The sequence below is a fragment of the Siniperca chuatsi genome, linkage group LG21, assembly GCF_020085105.1.
Source record: "Siniperca chuatsi isolate FFG_IHB_CAS linkage group LG21, ASM2008510v1, whole genome shotgun sequence".
NCBI classification, from domain to species: domain Eukaryota; kingdom Metazoa; phylum Chordata; class Actinopteri; order Centrarchiformes; family Sinipercidae; genus Siniperca; species Siniperca chuatsi.
In genome coordinates this window covers 18,610,300-18,630,508 of record NC_058062.1, presented here as the reverse complement: position 1 = coordinate 18,630,508, position 20,209 = coordinate 18,610,300, and the positions used below count along the sequence as shown (strand labels likewise).

General features: G+C 41.7%; 1 protein-coding gene across 1 annotated transcript; it reads right to left on the bottom strand.

Moving 5' to 3' along the window:
• Nucleotides 1-265: 265 nt before the first annotated feature.
• Nucleotides 266-16,260, bottom strand: tlcd4b (TLC domain containing 4b). Its single transcript, XM_044181303.1, has 7 exons — nt 15,920-16,260; nt 12,740-12,892; nt 10,806-10,895; nt 6,324-6,382; nt 5,724-5,818; nt 5,526-5,599; nt 266-5,436 (listed from the first exon to the last, which is right to left on the bottom strand). The coding sequence occupies exons 2-7, from the start codon at nt 12,883-12,885 to the stop codon at nt 5,088-5,090; spliced, it is 813 nt and encodes a 270-aa protein (XP_044037238.1). The 5' UTR covers nt 12,886-12,892; nt 15,920-16,260; the 3' UTR covers nt 266-5,087.
• Nucleotides 16,261-20,209: the final 3,949 nt, after the last annotated feature.

The following is a 20,209-nucleotide window of genomic DNA, read 5'->3' as shown; positions in this document are numbered from 1 at the left end:
TGGAGCAGTGGTGCCAACTACCAGTAGCTAGTGTTGGCTTGTCTGGGTAGAACTGTCATACTACCAGCCCACAGCTGACGAATGACTGGACCAGTTCAGTATGCTGCTGTCTGGATACATTACACTGAATAAAGCAGGTCATTCTCATGCTGACATCACTGTTCAGAAACCAAGGGAAGTGATGAATTACTGCAAAAGTAAAAAGGAAACTAAGGTTGGTGTAATAAGAATAAACAAAGTCAAAATGAAAGAGTCATACAACTAGTTTCTCTTGTCTTCAACTTTATTGAAGAGTACCGCTTTCAAGTAAGTCTCAGCTTTCAGCACTACAGTTACATGATCATTAGTAGTGGTCATTGTAGACGACAACAATCAGAGTCACAAGGTAATGCTCAGACAGGGACCCTAAGGCCTGTGTGTAGTGTAGGCTGTTTCACATTAAAATCTCCAGAAAACAAAGACAGATCATAAACAAGAAATTGCATTGCATTAAAAGACAAAATAAAAAGAGACAAAAAAGGGAAGGAACATAAGCCACACTGGCAAAAGAAAAAAAGAAAGTTATTTGATTATCAGTTTGTCTGCAATTTTTCCAGTCATTCTTTACCATTATACAAATGTTGTTGTCCTCGTGACACTGAAATTGAATTCACCCTATTTCATTGTACATCTAGGAGCAAACTTGAAATCAAGTATTTCAGAAGAACAAAAATAGGGCTATTGTTACCCAAGTACCACATGTAACCTTGAGAAGACCGGCAGGATATACTGTTGAAGTACCAGATTCTGATGCAGTTTTGTTTTAATGTACCTAAGAAAGAAGACACATCCTGTCATCCAAATGCAACACAAAATATGACCAAAACAGAGGTTTAATCAGTACAGTGTGCATCTGGTTTCAATACTTGATATATACAAATTTGTATATACCTTCATGATATATATATATATATATATATATATATATATACACATTTTATAATATAATGAATGTTGGCCTCCCCAAAGAAACAAAGGCAATGTGGTTTTTCTAACCTGATACAATACAGATCAATGCCTTACAATAGCAGACTTATCAAATTCATCAATCATTAATTAATTCTGTCAATTTTCCAACAGCCCCAGGGTGTGAGACAGAGCACACATACCAGGTCTTGAAATATATTCTGTAGAAAACCCGGACAAATAGAAAATCAGTCTGTCCAGTCCACAGGCAACATACTGTAATTCACATATATGTAGTTTTTACTTTGTGCACTCAGTCTCAGTTCAACCTAAAGCACAGGATGCTGCTACAAGAAGAAGTGTATCAGCATCACTGCTCAGCCAGTCTCAGGAAATCTCCCACACTGTAGTCTAATTATTGTAGTGTCGTGACTGAACGATATTACAGTTTTATTCCACAACAATTCACAGCTTTGAGTTTAGGAGGCCAGAGAAATGAGATGTTAGCCTTCCCATCAACTACCTGTATATCTTAAAGAGAGCTTATGTCAAAAAATATAGTTTGATTTCAATTCTTATCACCTTGGACACTGTGAGCTCATCTTAATGCCACTAAATAACCCATCACAACATTCATAGAGACGTACCCCTGTATTCAGGAGAGCACAAAAACCAAAACAAAACAGGCTCCCCAAGAGGGATCAGCTTTGGATTATGATACTTGGCCGGATTAATCATTGTGCAGGCAGATTATAAAAATATATACAGAGTATACATATGGAATACAGAGGAGATAATCACTGGATATTACATTAGAAAGGTCGCGCTAATCAAAAAACTGGCTGCATCACATCCACCATTTGTGTAAAGGCACAAGATACTGTAGCCCCTCCTCTGTGGTGACAGACAGAAATACAGGAGATCACCAAGTTATTGCTCCAGAGGGAGTGTGCTTTATAGTTCCACAGTGAAAACACCACCATTCTCAGACTATTTTAACTATCTATCCAACTAGAGATACAAAGACTTAAAGGGGAACTCCACCGATTTTACACATACAAGTCTGTTTACACGTCTTGGGAAGTACTACTACATATGTGGCAAAAGTTGTATAAAGCCTTCTCTGGCTCCAGAGGGAGCTGTGCGAAATCTGGTAAGCTCCCAACAGCATCGCTTGAATATAAGTTTGAAAATGAAAAGAATCTGGGGGTGTGGTGTTAGAAAGAAGTGAGCTTACCAGACCTCTGTAGCCCGCTCCTCATCTCTGCTTGAGACTGGCGCCTCGAGGCTACATTAGCCACTACTAGCATAACACACGCAAATCTGTCGGCGCTTGAGTTGCATTATGGCTAATCTAGGCACAAGGTTTTAACAAGGAACAAGAATGAATGGAATAAAAAAGGCATTAAGTGCATTTCTATAGCCATTTTTATGTGCATTTTCAATTTGTGCATAAAAATATCTGACTGAAAACGCTGGTAAATCAAAACAAAAACCTTGAAATATTGCAAAAACTGTTTTTAAGCTTAGCTGAAGTGGAAAAGTTGGGGTATCAATAAAAACTAAAATGTGACAAAGTGCAATGGGTATAGGCTAAGCGAATAAATTATGACGTACGTGAAGCATGGGAGTCCACTGAAGCTCCTGCTCCACTAAAGAGACAAAAAATGACGGCAGACGAAAACATCAGATTTGTGTGGAGCGATGAGGAGACTGTAACCCTCCTCAAATTAACACGTGAAACAGACATGAAAGCAATTCTTCTAGCATGTTTTCTACAACGTTTTCCATCGGCTGAGCTTTAATTGGCACTTTTTTTGATTACTTCATCTCTTTGTGTGCTTTTCTTCTGCAATGGTTTAATGACACCCAACTGGAGAACTTGCTCCACCAGCTGTTTCTCGATGGAAACGTGCATTAATTCACATTTTCTTGCAGATTTTTAGGAAATGTGGATAAAATTTGCACTACATTAGGATGGAAACCTGGCTAAAATCTCTGGTTCCGCTGCATCAATTTTAATACGTTTTTAAAAAACTGTCCATTGTGAGTCTGACAATGTTACAGGAGTGTACCTTTAATGCTAAATCGGTGAAGTACTCTTAAGCAAAAAGGAAACCTTTGTAAATTTCTAGTTGCGTGACAAAATCTGAATCTGAAACATCCCTCTTATATCTCTGTCTGTCATGATATCAGCTATGTAGTTATTAGCGTCTGCGAACAGCAGACTGTACAATGTGAAGAATTCATGAATTTGTAAAACCAAGTAATGCCAACAGGCATACAGAGAAAGTGGTAATGATTAGTGAGTTATCCATACAGTATGCATAGCTACTGTATGTGTATATACTGTACAGACATGCAGGGAGAGGAGAAAGGAATCAAAAACACATGCATTCACTATGCTCAGAGACAAAAACTAACTGTTTTGGAAGACAAACCCCTTTTTAAGCATTAGATTAATGCAATTAATATTTAGATGTTATTCATCTATCTTGAGGCATCACAGAAATATGTCAATCTTACCATGCTCTATAGTGATGATAGGGTTTATATAGAAAACCAAAAAAAAAAAAAAACATGCAGATTGCCACATTGCTTTTGACAGCGACAGCCTATTGTTGTCACAGATTGGTACATCCAAATTATATAGCTATGTCATATTGCTAGCATTCCTATTACTGACATTCTGCAAAAAGAAAAGCACCATGTCGGTGTTTTTTAAGGGCACCAAATACAGTGTATAGTTTGCACGCTATGCAGTGCTCTCTTCCTCAATTAGGTTCCCAGAGTCACTGAGAACAAAGGAGATAAATGGAAGTATAAAACTGGGGGGTGTTTTTCTAGAAAGAGACACTGACTGAACACAGTTTGGTGAAAAAAGTGACGGCTGGGATAAGCTCTGAAGACGGTTAGAGGGAGCGAGAGGAAGAAGTCTCTCTGAATCAGTGATATCACAAAGGGTATCGTTTTAAAGGCTAAAAATCACTCTTTGACGTAGAAAGGGGGAAAGAAATGTTGATTAACTCGTGACAAAGGGATTGACGAAGCCTTTGTAAGGCAGGGGAGAGGGGGAGAGGTAGAACAAAACCAAACGTTCAAGCTGGATAGTGGAGCCCTATCCAGTGAGGCAGAGGGTTGCAATGGATGTAATATGAATTAGACATGTTACTGTGACTGCTAAGGACTTCAGGGTGTGTAAAACAAGTTAAATTTAGAGAGAAAAGTACAGCACAGTGATGCCAACACGACAAATACTGAAAAGGCAAAATCGTCCTGTGAGAGGGATGTTGGGAGAGTGTCGTCTTTCTCTCTCCTGCATGCATATTCTTAGTTTATTAATATATAGTCCAAATTGTAAGGAGGTTGGAGGGGCATGGCTGGTGATATAGGCAGGTGCCACTTGTTACAAGGAGGCCACAGCAGGTGATACTGTAGAAGAGGCATTATGGTGTTTTTCTGTCTCTTTTCGTGAGGTCTGATGAGTTTAAGACAAGAGCCCTATAGATTCACTAACACTGTATGGATCTGATGTGAGAGTTCTTCACTCTGTAGGCCACGTAACCTCAAGTGTGGACGGAGTATGAACAACAGAAGAAGCCTCCAGTGGTTCAGGAGTAATAGTGAGCGAGAGATGGTTGTCTTCTGAAGGGGCTAAGCTCTGTTAGACTTTGTGATCTTATTCCTCCACAATTATTGCTTTCCTGTCTTTCACAGGCACTTCAGAGGATTGGGCTTTGGCTGAAGTTGAGCATGAGAGGAGACCGAGGGGACATGAGAGAGGAATGGTGGTTGGGACGAAAGAGGCGAGTGACAGACAGAGTTAAGTGTGCTTGTGAGCTCTACCTTGTCGTCACCCAGCAGGATATTAATCTGTCAGTGAAAACAGTGAGGCTGCAGTGACTGGTGCATGAGTGAGTCAAGGAGCAGTGTCCTTGTCCCGTGTCGGGGTACGAACCTGAGGACTCTTAGCCTGTTCCACTAGCCGACAAGGAGAACAAGGGCTGAGACTGGGGATTCGAGGGTGGGGGTGGGAGAGACGCTGAGGCTATAGCAAAAGAGAGAGGCTGTGAGGTTCCTGAATGTCCAGCCTCCCTTCCCTGCTTATGTCTGTGTCTACAGATCCTTTGCTCTACATCTCTTTAGTCTGTGTGGTTGTTGACGTGTTTCTTGTCTGAGGAAGACGATGCCTCTGCTCCTTCCTTGACCTTTCGACCTCCTCTCCCGGTCAGGACCTTGTAGCAGCCACGGGTGATCTTATACATCCAGACAGTGTTCAAAATATCCAGGGCGATGCAGGAGGTGATCCAGGCCACCTGGGCACCCAAGCCCAGCCGCTCAAAGTCTGGAGTGCCAAAGGTGGCGAATACACTGAGCCAGTAAGATGGCATGACGGCAATGCGCACCAGGAAGAACACCACCGCCATGGCAACGCCGTTTAACACCACCATCCGGTGTGAGCGGGGGTACTTTAATGCCTCGAAGAACCACCTGGAGGGAGAGGGTGATAAAGAAATGTCAGTGTGGAAGATATGTCAGCCATATGTGAAGGGGATTATTCACTAGTAGGGCTTACTCACCGTTGGTTCACAAACGGCGTGGACAACTCGGAAATGAGACGAAAGTTGGCAAAGTAGGGAAGCACGCCACGTGTCTGCAATGACCAAACACAGAAACAAGCAAAATGATACAAATACATTATTATACAGGAATAATCCAGTGTCTCCAATTGCTATTTAAGTTGATACACTCTGGGTCTTGAAGAGTGATAGACTCACCAGCACATATCCATATGCATAGAGCGCCGCCAAGTGGTGACAGACAAAAAAGCTGTCCCCCATAGTGCTCCAGTTACATGCAAGCAGCACAAGGTCTAGAGGACAGGGTGACAGGTTGGTCAGAAAGATGGCAAACTGATACGTCTGTTTGACTAGGAGGATGATTATGTACACAACTGCCTTAAAGGCAAAGAGCAGCGACTGCACCAGTGGTGAACCCACTAGGAACAAAAACGGTTAAAAATGCAGAAAACATTTGTAGAAGACAACGTGGAACACATTTAAGGCTGACATGTTATATGAAATCTAAACTGTGGTCATAATGTTCAATTTCTAAAAACAGTGTGAGTTAAGTATACAGGGGCAGACAAAATACTCCATGAAAAGCACTTTCTAGGAACATATGAAATAATGTTCCAAGTTTTTTTTTTGATCAGTGCATCTGTATATTCACATATCAAAGAGCAGATACTATAACCAAGTTACTTCTGATTAAAGTCATTTTCTTTGTTTGCGTATACCATTTATATTGAATGACTGCCCTCATGGACTGTGTACTAAAACTAAAGATCAACAGAAGTAAAAACAGAAATATCTCACCATAAAGGAGGTAACCACAGGTTATGGCTACATTTAGCTTGACGAGACTGGGCTCACCCCTGTGGAACAGCAAAGGACACATTGTAAAGCTACTGTCAACACAGCTGTAACACTACAACCCTTATGATAAACAAGCCAAGAGGGGGAAGCTACGGACTATTCCAGAAAAATCTAAAGCGCCCGCACTGTTCGGATCGGTAATCTACTTCTGTAAAGAGAACATGATGCAATTTTGCAAACAAATTATTGTAACAAGACTAACATTAACCATGAATCACACAGAAAGGTCATTCAAGGCTGATTGTCTAATGATTGTCTAATGTCAATGACACTGCTGTGATCCTTTTGGACATGGCTAAGTCTTGATTAAAAAGGGCTGTAAGAGAAGTTGAGCTTGTTTGTGGTGTGTCAATAACACGACAAATAGCTCTTTAAACAGCATATTAGAACATCTATGTTACCGACAGTTTTTTTTTTTTTTTTTTTTTGGTCTGGACAGTAATCAGTGAATGTGATCCAGTGACCAGTGACCTTTAGATGTCCTTTCAAATAACATCTGTTCAAAATAACAATGAAGGTGTCTCTGCTTCAACAGACATCCAATCCATGTCTCAGTCACAAGTATCTTATAGCAAATGATTTGTGTAACAGAACCCCACAACACACCCACACTGTATAAACATACGCACTCAAAAGCCCATGCACACAGACACACACCTACTGTACGACGGATCACCTTACCCACCAGGTGACCCTAGGCTCACCAGTGTCAAATGTTATCCTGCAAATTTCACCTGAGATTGTCCAGCACACCATCTACCTTTGCTACAATCTCTTTGACTAAGTACATATGAGTTATATGAAAATATGTATACTGCATTTGCATATGCATATGTGACATAAATGCATCTGTTCTTACATCACTAATGGCTATAGGCATCTTCAACAAGCAACATTGTACATAACTCAACAATTGGGAATTTCTCATCCGCTTGGTCACGTAGTTAATGAAGCATTCTTTTTCTCTGATTACGTATCTAATCTAACATCTGTTTCACAAGCGAGTGCTCCTGTTAACTGATCAGTTGTATCACTTTACTACTGCACGTAAGAGACAGAAATGCAGCGAGCAAATATAAGCTTGGATAACACCCAACCTAGTGTGATAGTCAGAGAGTCTGCAGGCTGCCGTCACAGAGTCCAAAGGCTTCTTGATAATCACATCAGTGTGATCCAGCCTCAGTTAATTAAATGCACAGTGAACCCACGCTCCTCTCTCAATGTACAGTTAGCTGACTGGAATTTGGCCTAGAAAGAGATATGGAGCATTTTACACAGGAAGTGCTACAATAGCCCTGAGTCAATGGGCCTCATGCAAGAACCACTCATATGAACTTTTTGCACTGAAGTGGCACTTACCAGTGATTTAAGATAACTTGTTGCATTCACTAATTTTCTTGTACTTTTCTTCTTTTCTTTTAGGAACGCAAAAAATCCTTAAGTGGTCCAGGCCTGTCGTACGAGTCATATACAGAGAGTCTGCTTTTCTCCACAGGGGGACAAATCTAATACCATATAGCCTATAAGAATTAGAATGCCTTAATCTGAATGAATATGTTACCAAAATTGTCTAAATTAAAAAAAAAAAAAAAAACTTAATGTAAAGTTAATATTCAGTTAGCCTCAGTTTGATGTGCATCATGGTTTGCCAATTTACTTATTTTTTTTCTTTTTATTTAATAAGCACGAGTATTTTAGCATGGCAATAGCAATTCAGTAGTTGCTAGGAAAATTCTGACCCACCAACAGCTCCGTCTTAGTCTTTATGCAGGTTGTTCAGTGTAACATGACCTGTAATCTACTGTATTCTGTTCTCTCATTTATCTCTGACTGTGACTGCCTCCCATCTAAGTTATGTACCGCTTTGCTTTAAGGCTCCTTTACACTGTGCGATTTTGGGCTGTGAGAGAAGTGCGCTAAATCTTTGGACTGTGATTTGGAGCTTTGGTGACCATGACAGCTTGCGTCACATTGACAGTGTCAGAAATTTGGGATCAAAACCCCCATAATGTGACTGCTGCTACGACCCAGGTCTACAAACCAATTAGAATATGACATGTAATTACGCAGAATACACGGGCTGGCGATACATTTCATAAGTGCCGTTTTTTTTAATTTCAGGGAAAAAACACACACGTGTACACACACACAAACCAAAATAATGGAGGCGAAACAGAAGAGAAGTTTGTGGGAAACCTTGCAGAATTATGGAGGCGCAGATGGATGACGTAAGGTGACGACATGCCTCTGCTCTCATATACCTTTTTTCGATTTCAACACGGTGTTTACAGAAGCAGTAATATTTTTTCCAGGTCTTCCTTCAAGCTCTGTGGTGTGAAAGTTGTCTTTTAGCTCTTGGGTAACATTTTTGTGAACGAAACTTGTGCACAAATCGAGCAGAAAAGAGCAATCTGCAGGCGTCTGTTATGCTAATCATAGATCAGAAACACGCACCCTCTAATGAACAGGTGGCATTTATCAAGTTGAAACAAGGGAGTTACATTAAGAGAGTTTGGTGAATCCGACTTGGAATACTCACACAAACAAGCCTCGCAGAAAAGAGTAAAAGTAGTTTAGGATAGGAATACGAAAATGGTCTTGCATGGAAGGTACCTATCTAAATCAGGTTGACCTCAACTCAACATGACCCTGAAATTTGGTCTCTCGTTCCCTTCAGATGGCCCTGCACATGCTAAGTTCAAGTCCAGATAAGCCAATCAAGAAATGAAGCAGAAGCAGGGCGGGCAGACACGGCTTGTTAACTGAATGGATTATGATAACAGCCTAGGCCAGGGCTGCCAGCCAGAGTGACACACTGAAAGAGTCTGAGCAGCAGCTGAAAACAATGCAGGTTTCTAACAGTATGGCTCTGGCCACTCAAGCACTATTGAGAGCAGCAGAGAGAACAATGCTGCTGTGTGACAGGTCTTAATGATGCTGTAATACAATCAGATTGACTGGAGAATTCATGCTTGCAACACTCCCGCGTTGCAACGAGATGATCTTTAAGGCGTTAGGTTACTGCTGGGGATTGGCTAGGTGCTGGTGGGTAAAGGGGACAAGATGAGAAATTCAACAGGAGAAGGGGGTGAGGAAATAAATAGACATAGCAAACGGCAAGGCTCAAGTTGGAACACCAATATTACGCTAACACAGAAACTATTTCTACAAAGAAATCACCTTTTCCTCGTGGGAGCTGAAGTAAATTATGCAACAGAAAAAAAGTGCATTAAATCCTGTCCCAAAAAAATGTACGTAAAGACAAAGATGCTTGGGGAGGAGGGCTAAGATACTACGCACCTGAACACTCAGCAGATGAAGATTGGTAGGAGGAGGAGGAGGAGGAGGAGGGAGCCCCCCATCTTTCATCCCCTCTCTGCTCCCTCTTGACCCCCCCACCCACCCCCCACTTTCTCTTTTCTCCCCTTTTTCGCTCCATCAGCGATGCTGGCCGGAGCCGACACAGAGACAATAAGAAGGAGGGAGGTGTGCTGCATTGATTCGACAGCCAGAGATGTGGGGTGCAACGGACAGCTAGAGGCAGGAGGAGGACCATGGAGGCCTGGTGGAGTGTGAGTGTGAGTGTGTGTGTGTGGGGGGGACTCGGCTGCTGTTGTTTGCTATGAAAAGGAGCCTTGTTGGTGGGATTCTAGACTATCTGCTAGAGAGCCATAGAGGAAGCGAAACATAGGGAAAAGGAAGGAGAAAGAAGAGAGAGAATGGGAGGAGGAAGGACGAGTGTTGTAAGAATATAAGGGAGAAGTGAGAGACAGAAAGTTGCAGAAAAATGTTTAAAAGACAGATTGAGATATTGGAAAGGAGAAAGAAATGGGGAAGGAAATTACCCTCTCTCTTTTTCAGGATTCATTGTTGCAAATAACACAGTCAGCAGTAGCAGAGAGAGTAGAAGACAGAGACAGAGAGTAGACAGTAAAGACCATAATCAAAGGCTAAATCCACGGAATCTACAACTCTCTGGAGACTCTCCTGACACATTAGATACATCCTCTCCCCTTCACTCTTTCATTCTGATGAAGGGAATGCCATCGTCATCTCTCCAAAGGTATTAACTACCAACCCTGACGATCCTTCACTACCACCCACCTCCTATCTTCATCCCTTCATCTGTTTCCTCCCTTCCCCTGTGAGCTAGACATGGCTGCCGGTCTCAAAAGGCAGATGTGAGAAGACAGGTTTTTTTCTAAAAGCGCCCTGAGCATTCGCACTACTTTTTTTTTTTAGCCTGCCCAAATGACAAGGCATAATGTGTCAGTGTTCTTGCTTTTTCCAATAGGTAAACGTCATTGCTTTTGCATTTTTGGGGGTTGTATTTATTTGCATGTCACACATTCTCCTGCCTTATTTCATTATATTACAGTGTTGTTGGATTTATGAATTAGCTTTTCTTTCTGTTCCTCTTACCAGACGGGGTTGGCGTTGACTGCATCATCGAACCACAGGATGTACAGACAGAACAACCCCACAATCAGGGCGTGCACAGTCGACACCAACCTGGAAATGGACACGCACAAGATTAAAGTAGTAAACATGATGACAGACTAATAGGAGTTTACAGTCAGCAATTGTAACTAATGGGGAATCATTAAAATATGGGGATGCTTATGTCTCTGCTGTCTTGTTAAATGTCTGATCATGCTTGCATACAGTATGTAATTACATCCATGTTTCCCCATTGTCCATGTGAGTGTAACTTAATTTTTATCAGGCCTGATACAGCATACCCCTGACCTTTGGAGTGGTTATCTGGACCACTGAAGAGATACTCCAGAGGTCCAGTGGCCCTTATCTCTCCTCTACCATAATCACAGTTCCTCCACTGTCACCATGCAGCGTCTGGGGTACAGCAGTCCCTGTCCACAGGCCGCAGCTTCTGGCCCGAGCCCTGGCCAAGACTGGCTCTACAGATCAACTACTGTATGAGTGCATTATTACTGCTGAATCAGAGTGAAGTGTCTAAAAATGGAACAGCCACTGAGGAACTTGGCAAAACGGAGTGTCGATATAGCCGTCTGTGTAGGCTATGTTACGAATCTCGCAGCCACCCTCTGGTTCTTGTGTCTGTATTGAGAAGTTCCTAATTATATTTCGTAAAGAACGCACAATTAAAAAAAGAACAGACAAAAGAGAAAAGAAACGAGGTGAACAGACAAAGAAATTAACAATATTAACAACAGGGTTGTAGTTTATGTTATGTGTTCGATACTAGACACGTGAACCTGCATTTCTTTGGAAATGATTTTTCCATCCTCTCCATGCACTTAAGTCGGGGTTACATAAACAGCATACTGACACACTGAGAGCTGGCTGTTATGCAACAGTAGGCCACTCTTAAGTGAACCATCAGTGCCTGGCCTTTTACTTGGTTTGGACTATTCCTTGGTCAGTACAACCCATATTTTCAAATATGGACAGAAAGGCTATGTAAACTATAGTTGTATGAATGAAGGATTATCTGTCAGAACTGGCAGACAGCAAAAGAGACAGACAAAAAGAAGGAGAGAGGAAAAACAGCCAATAGCTAAGAGTCAGTGAAAGATTTGGTTATGCAACCAAATTGTTGCCCTCTGAACTTCACCCCTGAGGTTTCTGCTTGAAACTTAACACCACTCTGTCGTTCACATCACAGCTGTAGTTGTGTAGAATGAAGATGAGTTAGCCTGAGGCACATCAAGGTCCACCTCAACAGAGCTGGTCTTTGCTTAACAGAGGTCAGTTTTGTCAGGATGTCATGACTTTGCAATGTTATACAACAATCCTATTCTAGGGAGGTGTGTCTCGGTAGGTCTACTGGACCTAAATACAAAACAATTACACGAAACAACAAAATGCCGGTGGGTGTACTTCACTAAAGTCTGTCCCCTCCAATAGGAAAGATTGGATAGAGGAAAAATATCTAGCTTTCTTACCACAAAGACTGGAAACAGGGGGAGACAGCTAGCCTGGGTCTGTCTGAAGGTAACAAAATCTGCCTACCAGCACCTCTGAAGCTCACTAATTAACATGTTATATCCTGTCCTCTCATCAAACTCTCTGCAACAAAAAACGCAAAATGTCGAACTATTACTTCAAACTTGCTGGCTGATATTTATGGTTGGGTTGGCTGGCTAGCTAAGGTTTATTTGATAATGAGGGACCCTATCTTTATTGTAGTGCAACTAATCATACATAAAAACATAATAGCCTTTTAGAGAGCGAAAGACTGATATGTGGAACTGAGTCTTGAGCTGGTAAACTGCCAGTCCAGCTTTGGTTTCCATTTGGTACCATGATGAAACTGCCAAAGCATTTACAGGTTAGATGCATAAGAGAAAAGGCCTGCCCACACTATGACGCACCTGGAGTTCCACTCTGTGAGCTTGGTGGAAGGCAGCCGTCCATAACCTGGTGTGATGACAAAGGAGAGCCGCGGGCTGGCCACTGAGAAGAGAAGCTGGAAACCCACGAAGCTGCCAGCTACCACGGTCAACTCTCTCGTCTCCATCACTCACCTAAACACAACAGGGGAGGAGACAGGGACGGGTGGGAGCAGGATACAGAGAGGGTGATACACATGGACAAGTTCAATCGATGACTGTCAGTCATCCTGGGCAGTGCCAGAGGAGAAACTGAGGTGGCGGCGGTGGTGAGAGGGTGCAGGGGCACCCTGTGTGGTTCATCCAGTCCACAAAGAAAAGAAGAAAGGGAAAGAGACAGAAGGGAAAAAAATATAAGCCTTAGACATGGGCTGTCTAATGCAAGTGACATGAGAGCTTTAGACAAGCAGGGCAGTTCATAGAGGGGGAAGAGAAGATGAAAGGCACAAGAGAGGCACTAGAGTTAAGGGCAACAGAGGGAAAAATACAGAGTGGCAAAAACAGAAATTAATTCTTGGGTGTTGTGAATACAGTATGTAGCACAGCATTTAGATTTGGAATAATATGTCATCATTATTACGCATATTTTGCAAGGGGATTACAGTGAGTTGTTTAGTGCACACCAAAAATCTCTGAGAAGAAAACAAAGGCTGAGTGAGGAAAGAAAAGAGGATTGTCAAGATGAAGCAAAGGGTTCAGGTCATGAGACAGAGGCTGTGGAAGTATTTTTACTTCAACAATGCTCTTTATTTTACCCATATGCATGTTTAAATCATGTGTATATTAGACTTTTGGGCACTCTGATTTATCGTTATCAGTATTAGCCAGAGACAGAGGAAGTGGTGGACCAATTTCAAATTTAAACTAATGAGAACTAACAGACCATGGATGTAGATGTGGAAACTAATGACTGTAAACACATGCACATACACAGTGTACACACAAAGTGAAGAGATCTGTTTACTCTCACTCAGGTCAACAAACTAGAAGCCTGTCATTTCACATCACAGGCAATCAGTGGAGATGGACTGAAATAGCACTGTGTTTGCAAAAGCAGCACATTCGGTTTGTTCAAATGGTCCTTTTCCAGGCAGGGTTAAATGAAAAATGTGGAGAAAATTTATCTTTGAGTCCACAAATGGTTTTTCCATTCACTGTAGACTGACTCTACCGTTCAGACTGTAATCTTATCGGTTTTCTGAGCTGCTTACGTTCAAGAGCAAAAAATTCTGACTAGTCTGTTCTGAGCCACCGGATGTCTCAGGGTCGGGCTGGAGCATCAACAACTCGCTGGCCTAATTTTCCAGTTAGACAAAATAAGTAGCAAGTACCTACCATCTAGTAACCACTATAATAAAGAAAGATACCAAAAAAGGTCACCAAGTTCACAGGAAACACTGGATGCTTAAGTGAATCCTCATCATAACCTCTAATTTGCTTTTTTTAGTAACATCAGCTATTACAACTAGCTATTACTGTGTCTGCGCTGGTCTGGACTCTGGCCCGATAAATGCATTGGACTTCTGATTAAACCACAGAAATTACGCAAGCCATTTAAAACCACTTATTACTGGAGAGCCGACGATTAGGATTGTCAGACACAAAGCTAGAAACCTAACACAATGTAGTCATATATTGTGTGAAGGCATTCTTTTTGCAAAGCAAAGTACTTTGCCCTCTGGGAGGCACATGACAGGTTAAGCATGTAGCCGACATTAAAGTTCTATTTTTACTCTAAAAATGTCCAATGTCATGCATGCATACTGTTGCGTAAAATACAAGGAAACAAAGCACATCAAGACAAAGTGCCACAAGCAAAACCCTTCAATTTAAATACTGCCTGAAGATTACAGCTTTGCTGCAAGCCACCAGAGGCAATCTTCTGAACAATTTTCCACTTGAACTCTAGAAACATGGCTGCAGAATAAACTTCAAAATGGATCAAAATAGACAGGATAACAACTGTCAAATACACGTTTCCCACAAATCAAAGCATCTGTAAGAAGTGCAACTCCTACTCCACTGAGCTTTCCAATGCCCTATTCACTAGAAACTGGCATATTCAACAAGGAAGCTGAGGCGGGCAATTCTTCTTGGAGGAGCCACACCACACTGAGAGACTCTTATTGTCCCCAGCAGCAGCTTTGCACATTCCTGGGCCACGTTGATCATATGCAGCATGTGCTTGAATAATTCAGTGGCATTCTTCACCTGGCAGGCTGGTTCACATTGCCCCATGGGAAGCAGCAGCATACAGAGCCTCCTCACTGCGGTTGGAAGTCCGGACAGGAGGTGCTCTGCCGTCCACGTTTGACCTTGTTCCACTGGACTAGCCTGCTGCTGTCAGCAGACCACGACCCCGTGACATATCGACCAAACATAAATAATAGCGGTTCAATTTCCCCTGTTCCTTTGGAAATCTAAACCGGCCCCTGTCTACCGCATTGCTACACAAGACCAATGGGTTTGACTCGCTCTGTAGCTGCTCTTAAAGCACAATCCTTGGCCAGCCTGATCTCACCAATCTCTGCAGGCAGGTTGGGTCATGACATGAATATAGATACATGACTGGTGATTATTGCCGTTTTAAGATGGAAGGCAGAGATGTTTGCATTTAGCATACAGAGTCTTACAATAAATAACGCTCCACGCTCCCCTTTGTGATTTGGAGTATTGTGCACCCTGCACAATAGCAACTGGCGTGAGCAGTTCAAAGTAAAGGGTATATGTGACAGTAATTGGCCTCTCTTTGATAAGTCCATTATATTTTGCAGTAGATGCACATACACAGTGAAGCATTGCGGACTGTTAACGTAACGAGCTAACACAGTAAATATCGGCCACATTATCACTCGGAAACATAGCTTTACAATACAAGCTAGGCAGGTGTTGAACTAAGGTTAGTTGTAACAAGCAGCCGAGCCGGCGGCCAAGACGCAACCCCGTGGATTTCTGGAGCAAAGTTGTTGGCTAAAAATGTAGGGACAGCTACGTATGCCGATGTTGCTACTGCCACCACCGACAAGGCAAGGGAGGCACAGAGCTGTTGCCGTCCCGATATTTGTACGATAAAAAAATATCTAAATTGTGTAAGATAAACCCAACATGCGTTGGTCCGCATTATATTTCATGTGGTGGAAGCAGTAGGGAGAGCTCTGTTACCTGCTATCCGTCGCATAGGTCTATGTAGGCGGATAAGCTCCCGCTTAGTCGCCGTCTTCTCCACTTTCTTTACAACTTGACGTTAGCTAGCTAAACTGATACAGCCGGCTGGCTCTCGCAGTGCGACCCCAGGAAAGAAAGAGAAAAAAAAGGCTCCTCTGCTACGCAAACAATGCCGTGTCCCAACAACCATTACAGCCCGGAGGAAAATGGCTTTTCTCATAGCCTTGTTTTCCCACGGCCATGTGTTTCGAGTTATGAGTTCGATAGAAAAGTTTTTTAACGTTACTCGTTTTACTTTGGCGTGACAGTAAGGACCAACCGGTGACGTCAACACGTACCCTCCCCTCGTGCACACGCCCCCGCTGCAGAGGGGGCTCCACCATAGACGGTATATAAAAAGGGCTACGCCCACAAGGAACAAAGGCCATATTGCAATATTATTGATAATAACAGCAAGATAGATAGTGGAGACTTAAAAGACTATACCAACGTTTTGCGTGTTGTAACCCATTTACTACAAATCAGTATTTAACATTAGGCTACATTTAATCATTCTGCAAATCATGCTGCTCTGTTTTAGAAATGTGAATGTACTTTTTCTACTGTTCCAGGCATCCAGTGGCTTCCATTATTTCCATATGATATGAAAATCTATTAACAGACTCTTGAAACTTGCTTAGGTTCCATTTTTGTCAATGTTACATTATCATTATGAGGCAACACAGTCCAAACTTTTAAAATCAATCTGCAGCATCACCATGCAACCGCACAAGTGTAATGGGACTGACAACAACAAATGCACATGTTGTGGTCTCTGTGATTGATTACGCAGCTCTAGCTTGGTTTGGTCTCCTCCTCTGGGTTTTGCAGTGTCGGATAGCAAGTCATTTCAAGACGTCATCTTGGGCTCTTAACAAATACACTGGTATGGTCCTTTAAGTTACAGTGAAACCCTCTCGTCCTGCAGCACACAGGATGAGCACGCAGAAATCATAGAGATTTATAGCATGTTTAGGAGGTTATTATTTTTGTCTTTGCTTGAAAGGCAGATATAGATACAATTGGACCTCGCCTATGCCAGCATATAACACTACACAGATGAAAGGGAAACACCTTCAGTCACCAATATATTGGAATGTAGGAGGAAATGGACATACCTGGAGGAAAACGTGAATTCATGAGTAACTTTCACACAGTGCGGGCAAAGGAATCAAATACAGATCCTCATATGCTGTTAGAATACTGATGCTGGGTGTCACTACGGCCTGCTAATAAGTTGTCTTTATTTTGAAGTGAGTTGTTCTTTGTCATGGAAACTGTCTGACCTCTTTGTTCTGTCAGCTTCTGAATCACTTTGCAAAGTGAAACATTGAGCCAATGTTGCCTGTCTGATTCCACTACACATACACACACTGAGGAATGTCTTTCTTATGCTCACACACTGTGAATAGATAGAAATCTCTAGTCATTTTTTCACATTTTGCGTTTGTAGTGGGCAGCCTTGGGCTTACATTGTGTGGCACCATGAGCCCAATAGGCCCTCTCTGCAAGGTTAAAATAGACATAATGACATACAGTACATTTGAAATAAAATAGTTACAAAGCTTTTTGAATTGCATTGAAAAGAAATCACTCTGTTTGGGTTCATTCTAGACAGAAAGAAAGAGAGAGTGAGAACTGGATCGTACCCTCTATTAAAGTAGTGAGTGAGTCAGAAACAAGTGTGGAGACAGAAGCATTTTGAAAAACAAGAGTGTACATTGACTGAGAGAGTGTTAGAGACAGATATATGACGGTAGCAGTACTCACTCAATGTACAACCAGATGCAACCTCAGAAATGAACATGCTGTTGGAGACATCCTAGGCATTATGGGTCAGTTACAACCAGGAAGCATTATTAAAATTAGATTGTGATACGATCCAGTACAAATTTAAAGAGAATTAGATTTTAATGTGAAAATTCAAATTTGTTTAAGACGTCCTTTCCAGTCTAGCAGAGAGGGAATAAAAAGGGCATCGTGACTGACTGACTGAAGCGAGCGAGTGTGTGAGAAAGCACACAGAGATGGAAAAATTATATTTGCGTCGATTGAAAGAGTGTGTCGAGACAGGATGAATCTAATGCCTTCTCTAACAATGAAGAACCTCGTAGATTTACCAAACATCAGCTGCTTATTAGAGCAGATCAAATGCCAATCATAGGTGCAGCACAGTGAAAAAAAGAGGTTTGGAGAAAATAATTAATTCAAATAATGTCAGATATGACAGGAGCAAGCATGCAAACAGGGGCTGATGCATGTTAGAGGAATAGTTTGACACTTTGGGAAATAAGATTATTCACTTTTGTGCTGAAAGTTAGATGGGAAGATCAATACCACTCTTCTTCTCTATCTTATGAAGTTAGAGCCAAGAGACGGTTAGCTTAGCTTAGTTTAGCATAGAGACTAGAAACAAGGGGAAACAGCTAGCCTGGCTCTGTCCAAAAGTAACAAAATCCACCTACCAGCACCTCTAAAGCTCATTAATTAACAGTTTATGTCTTTTGTTTAATCTGTACAAAAACTTAAGTGTGACATTACATGGTTTTACAGGGGGTTATGTTCCGGGTCATTTCATGGCCGGTTTTTGTATGGATTAAATAAACGACATATAATCTGAGTTTTACGTGGGCTGGTAGGTGGATTTTGTACAAAGCCAGGCTAGCTGTTTCCCCCTGTTTCCAGTCTTTATGCTAAGCTAAGCTAACCGGCTGCTGGCTGTAGCTTAATATTTACTGCGCAGACACAGAGAGTGGTATCAATCTTCTCATCTAACTCTCGACAAGAAAGCGAATAAGTGTATTACCCAAAATGTCAGACTGTTCCTTAAAGTTCATTATGTTATATTACATGAATGTTATATGATTACATACATTTTTCATGTGTGTCCCCTACACTCCTGTGAAACTGAAGAAAATATTCACGGTTTTGGTGTGAAATTGGTGAAAGTGACTCATGACTGAGTGTGAAATGGATGGGAATTTTAATTATTTACTGCACTTTGATGGCAAATTGATATGCAGGTACAAAATTAATCAACAAACAAAACCAGAAAGTCTCTCTATTGAATTCATACATGTAAAACTCTCTGAAGAGTTTTCGAAAGCTTTTGTTACCCGATTAATTTAATTAATTTAGTCAGACTCACTAAACAAATCCTTAATTTACATTTTCAAGCATGGAAATTCCATGTCCCTGATGACTTACTGTAATTAACCTGTAATGATGATGATAATGAGAACAACGAAGACACTGTTTATTATATTAGGAGAGTAATTTAATACAGCAGGCAACTTAATCTCACTGCAGGCCAGAGGGCTGTACTCATCAAGGTGTAAGACAGAATGAAGGGCAGGCCACAGCAGGGCGATGTAGAAATCTGCAGGCCGGCTGAGTGTTTGGGTCAGTGCCATCCCTGTTGGTTCTGTTTAGACGAAACATAAAGTCTGTGTGAAGTGGATTTTTTTTTTTCCAACCTTGAGGGCATTTGCTGGAAGGAGAAAGGTGGTTGGCTTGTAGCCCAGGACAAAGAGGTAATTGGTTTATGGTAGCCCTGCAGTGGATGTCCATATGCTACATAGAAGTACATACAGTATATATATATATATATATATATATATATATATATATATATATAAAGTTAAAAGACCAAGAATCTGGAGCAGATCAGTTATGGTTTGGATCTTTGATTTTGGTGAGGTAAGCTGGTAAAACACTTGTTTGAGCAGGAGGAGAGGATGCAGTGAAGTGAACAAACACCCTGCAGTCTTGTCTATCCACATCACTGGGAAAAAAACTATTGGAGGATACAGTAACTGATGTGGTTTCTATTTTTGATAGCTGAAGTCATCCAGGTCAATATCTCAGCTAAAAGAGAGTTTACCAGGGCCATAGCCACCATTGAGGAAAACTGAGGTCTCTGAATTATTTGCTAAAACCTTCCCCCAGAATAGCGATTATCCAGTCATAACTTAGCAACCGTAACTATGCAGGTACAGTGGGTAAGTTCTGAATTTCTCCACATGTTCGAGCTGTAAGAGCGACACTCCATATATAGTTTGGACAGTGCTTTCTTTCTAAACCAAAAATCCGACTGCAAAAAATGTAAGGAATGGGTTCAACAGTGTGTTTGTGTGCTCCAACGTAAACTGCAAATGTTAGCATGCCGCCTTAACTAACGTGCTACCCAGAGTAGGAATCTAAGACAGCGTTACTTCCAAGACCAGCAGCATTTCATACTACATTCAT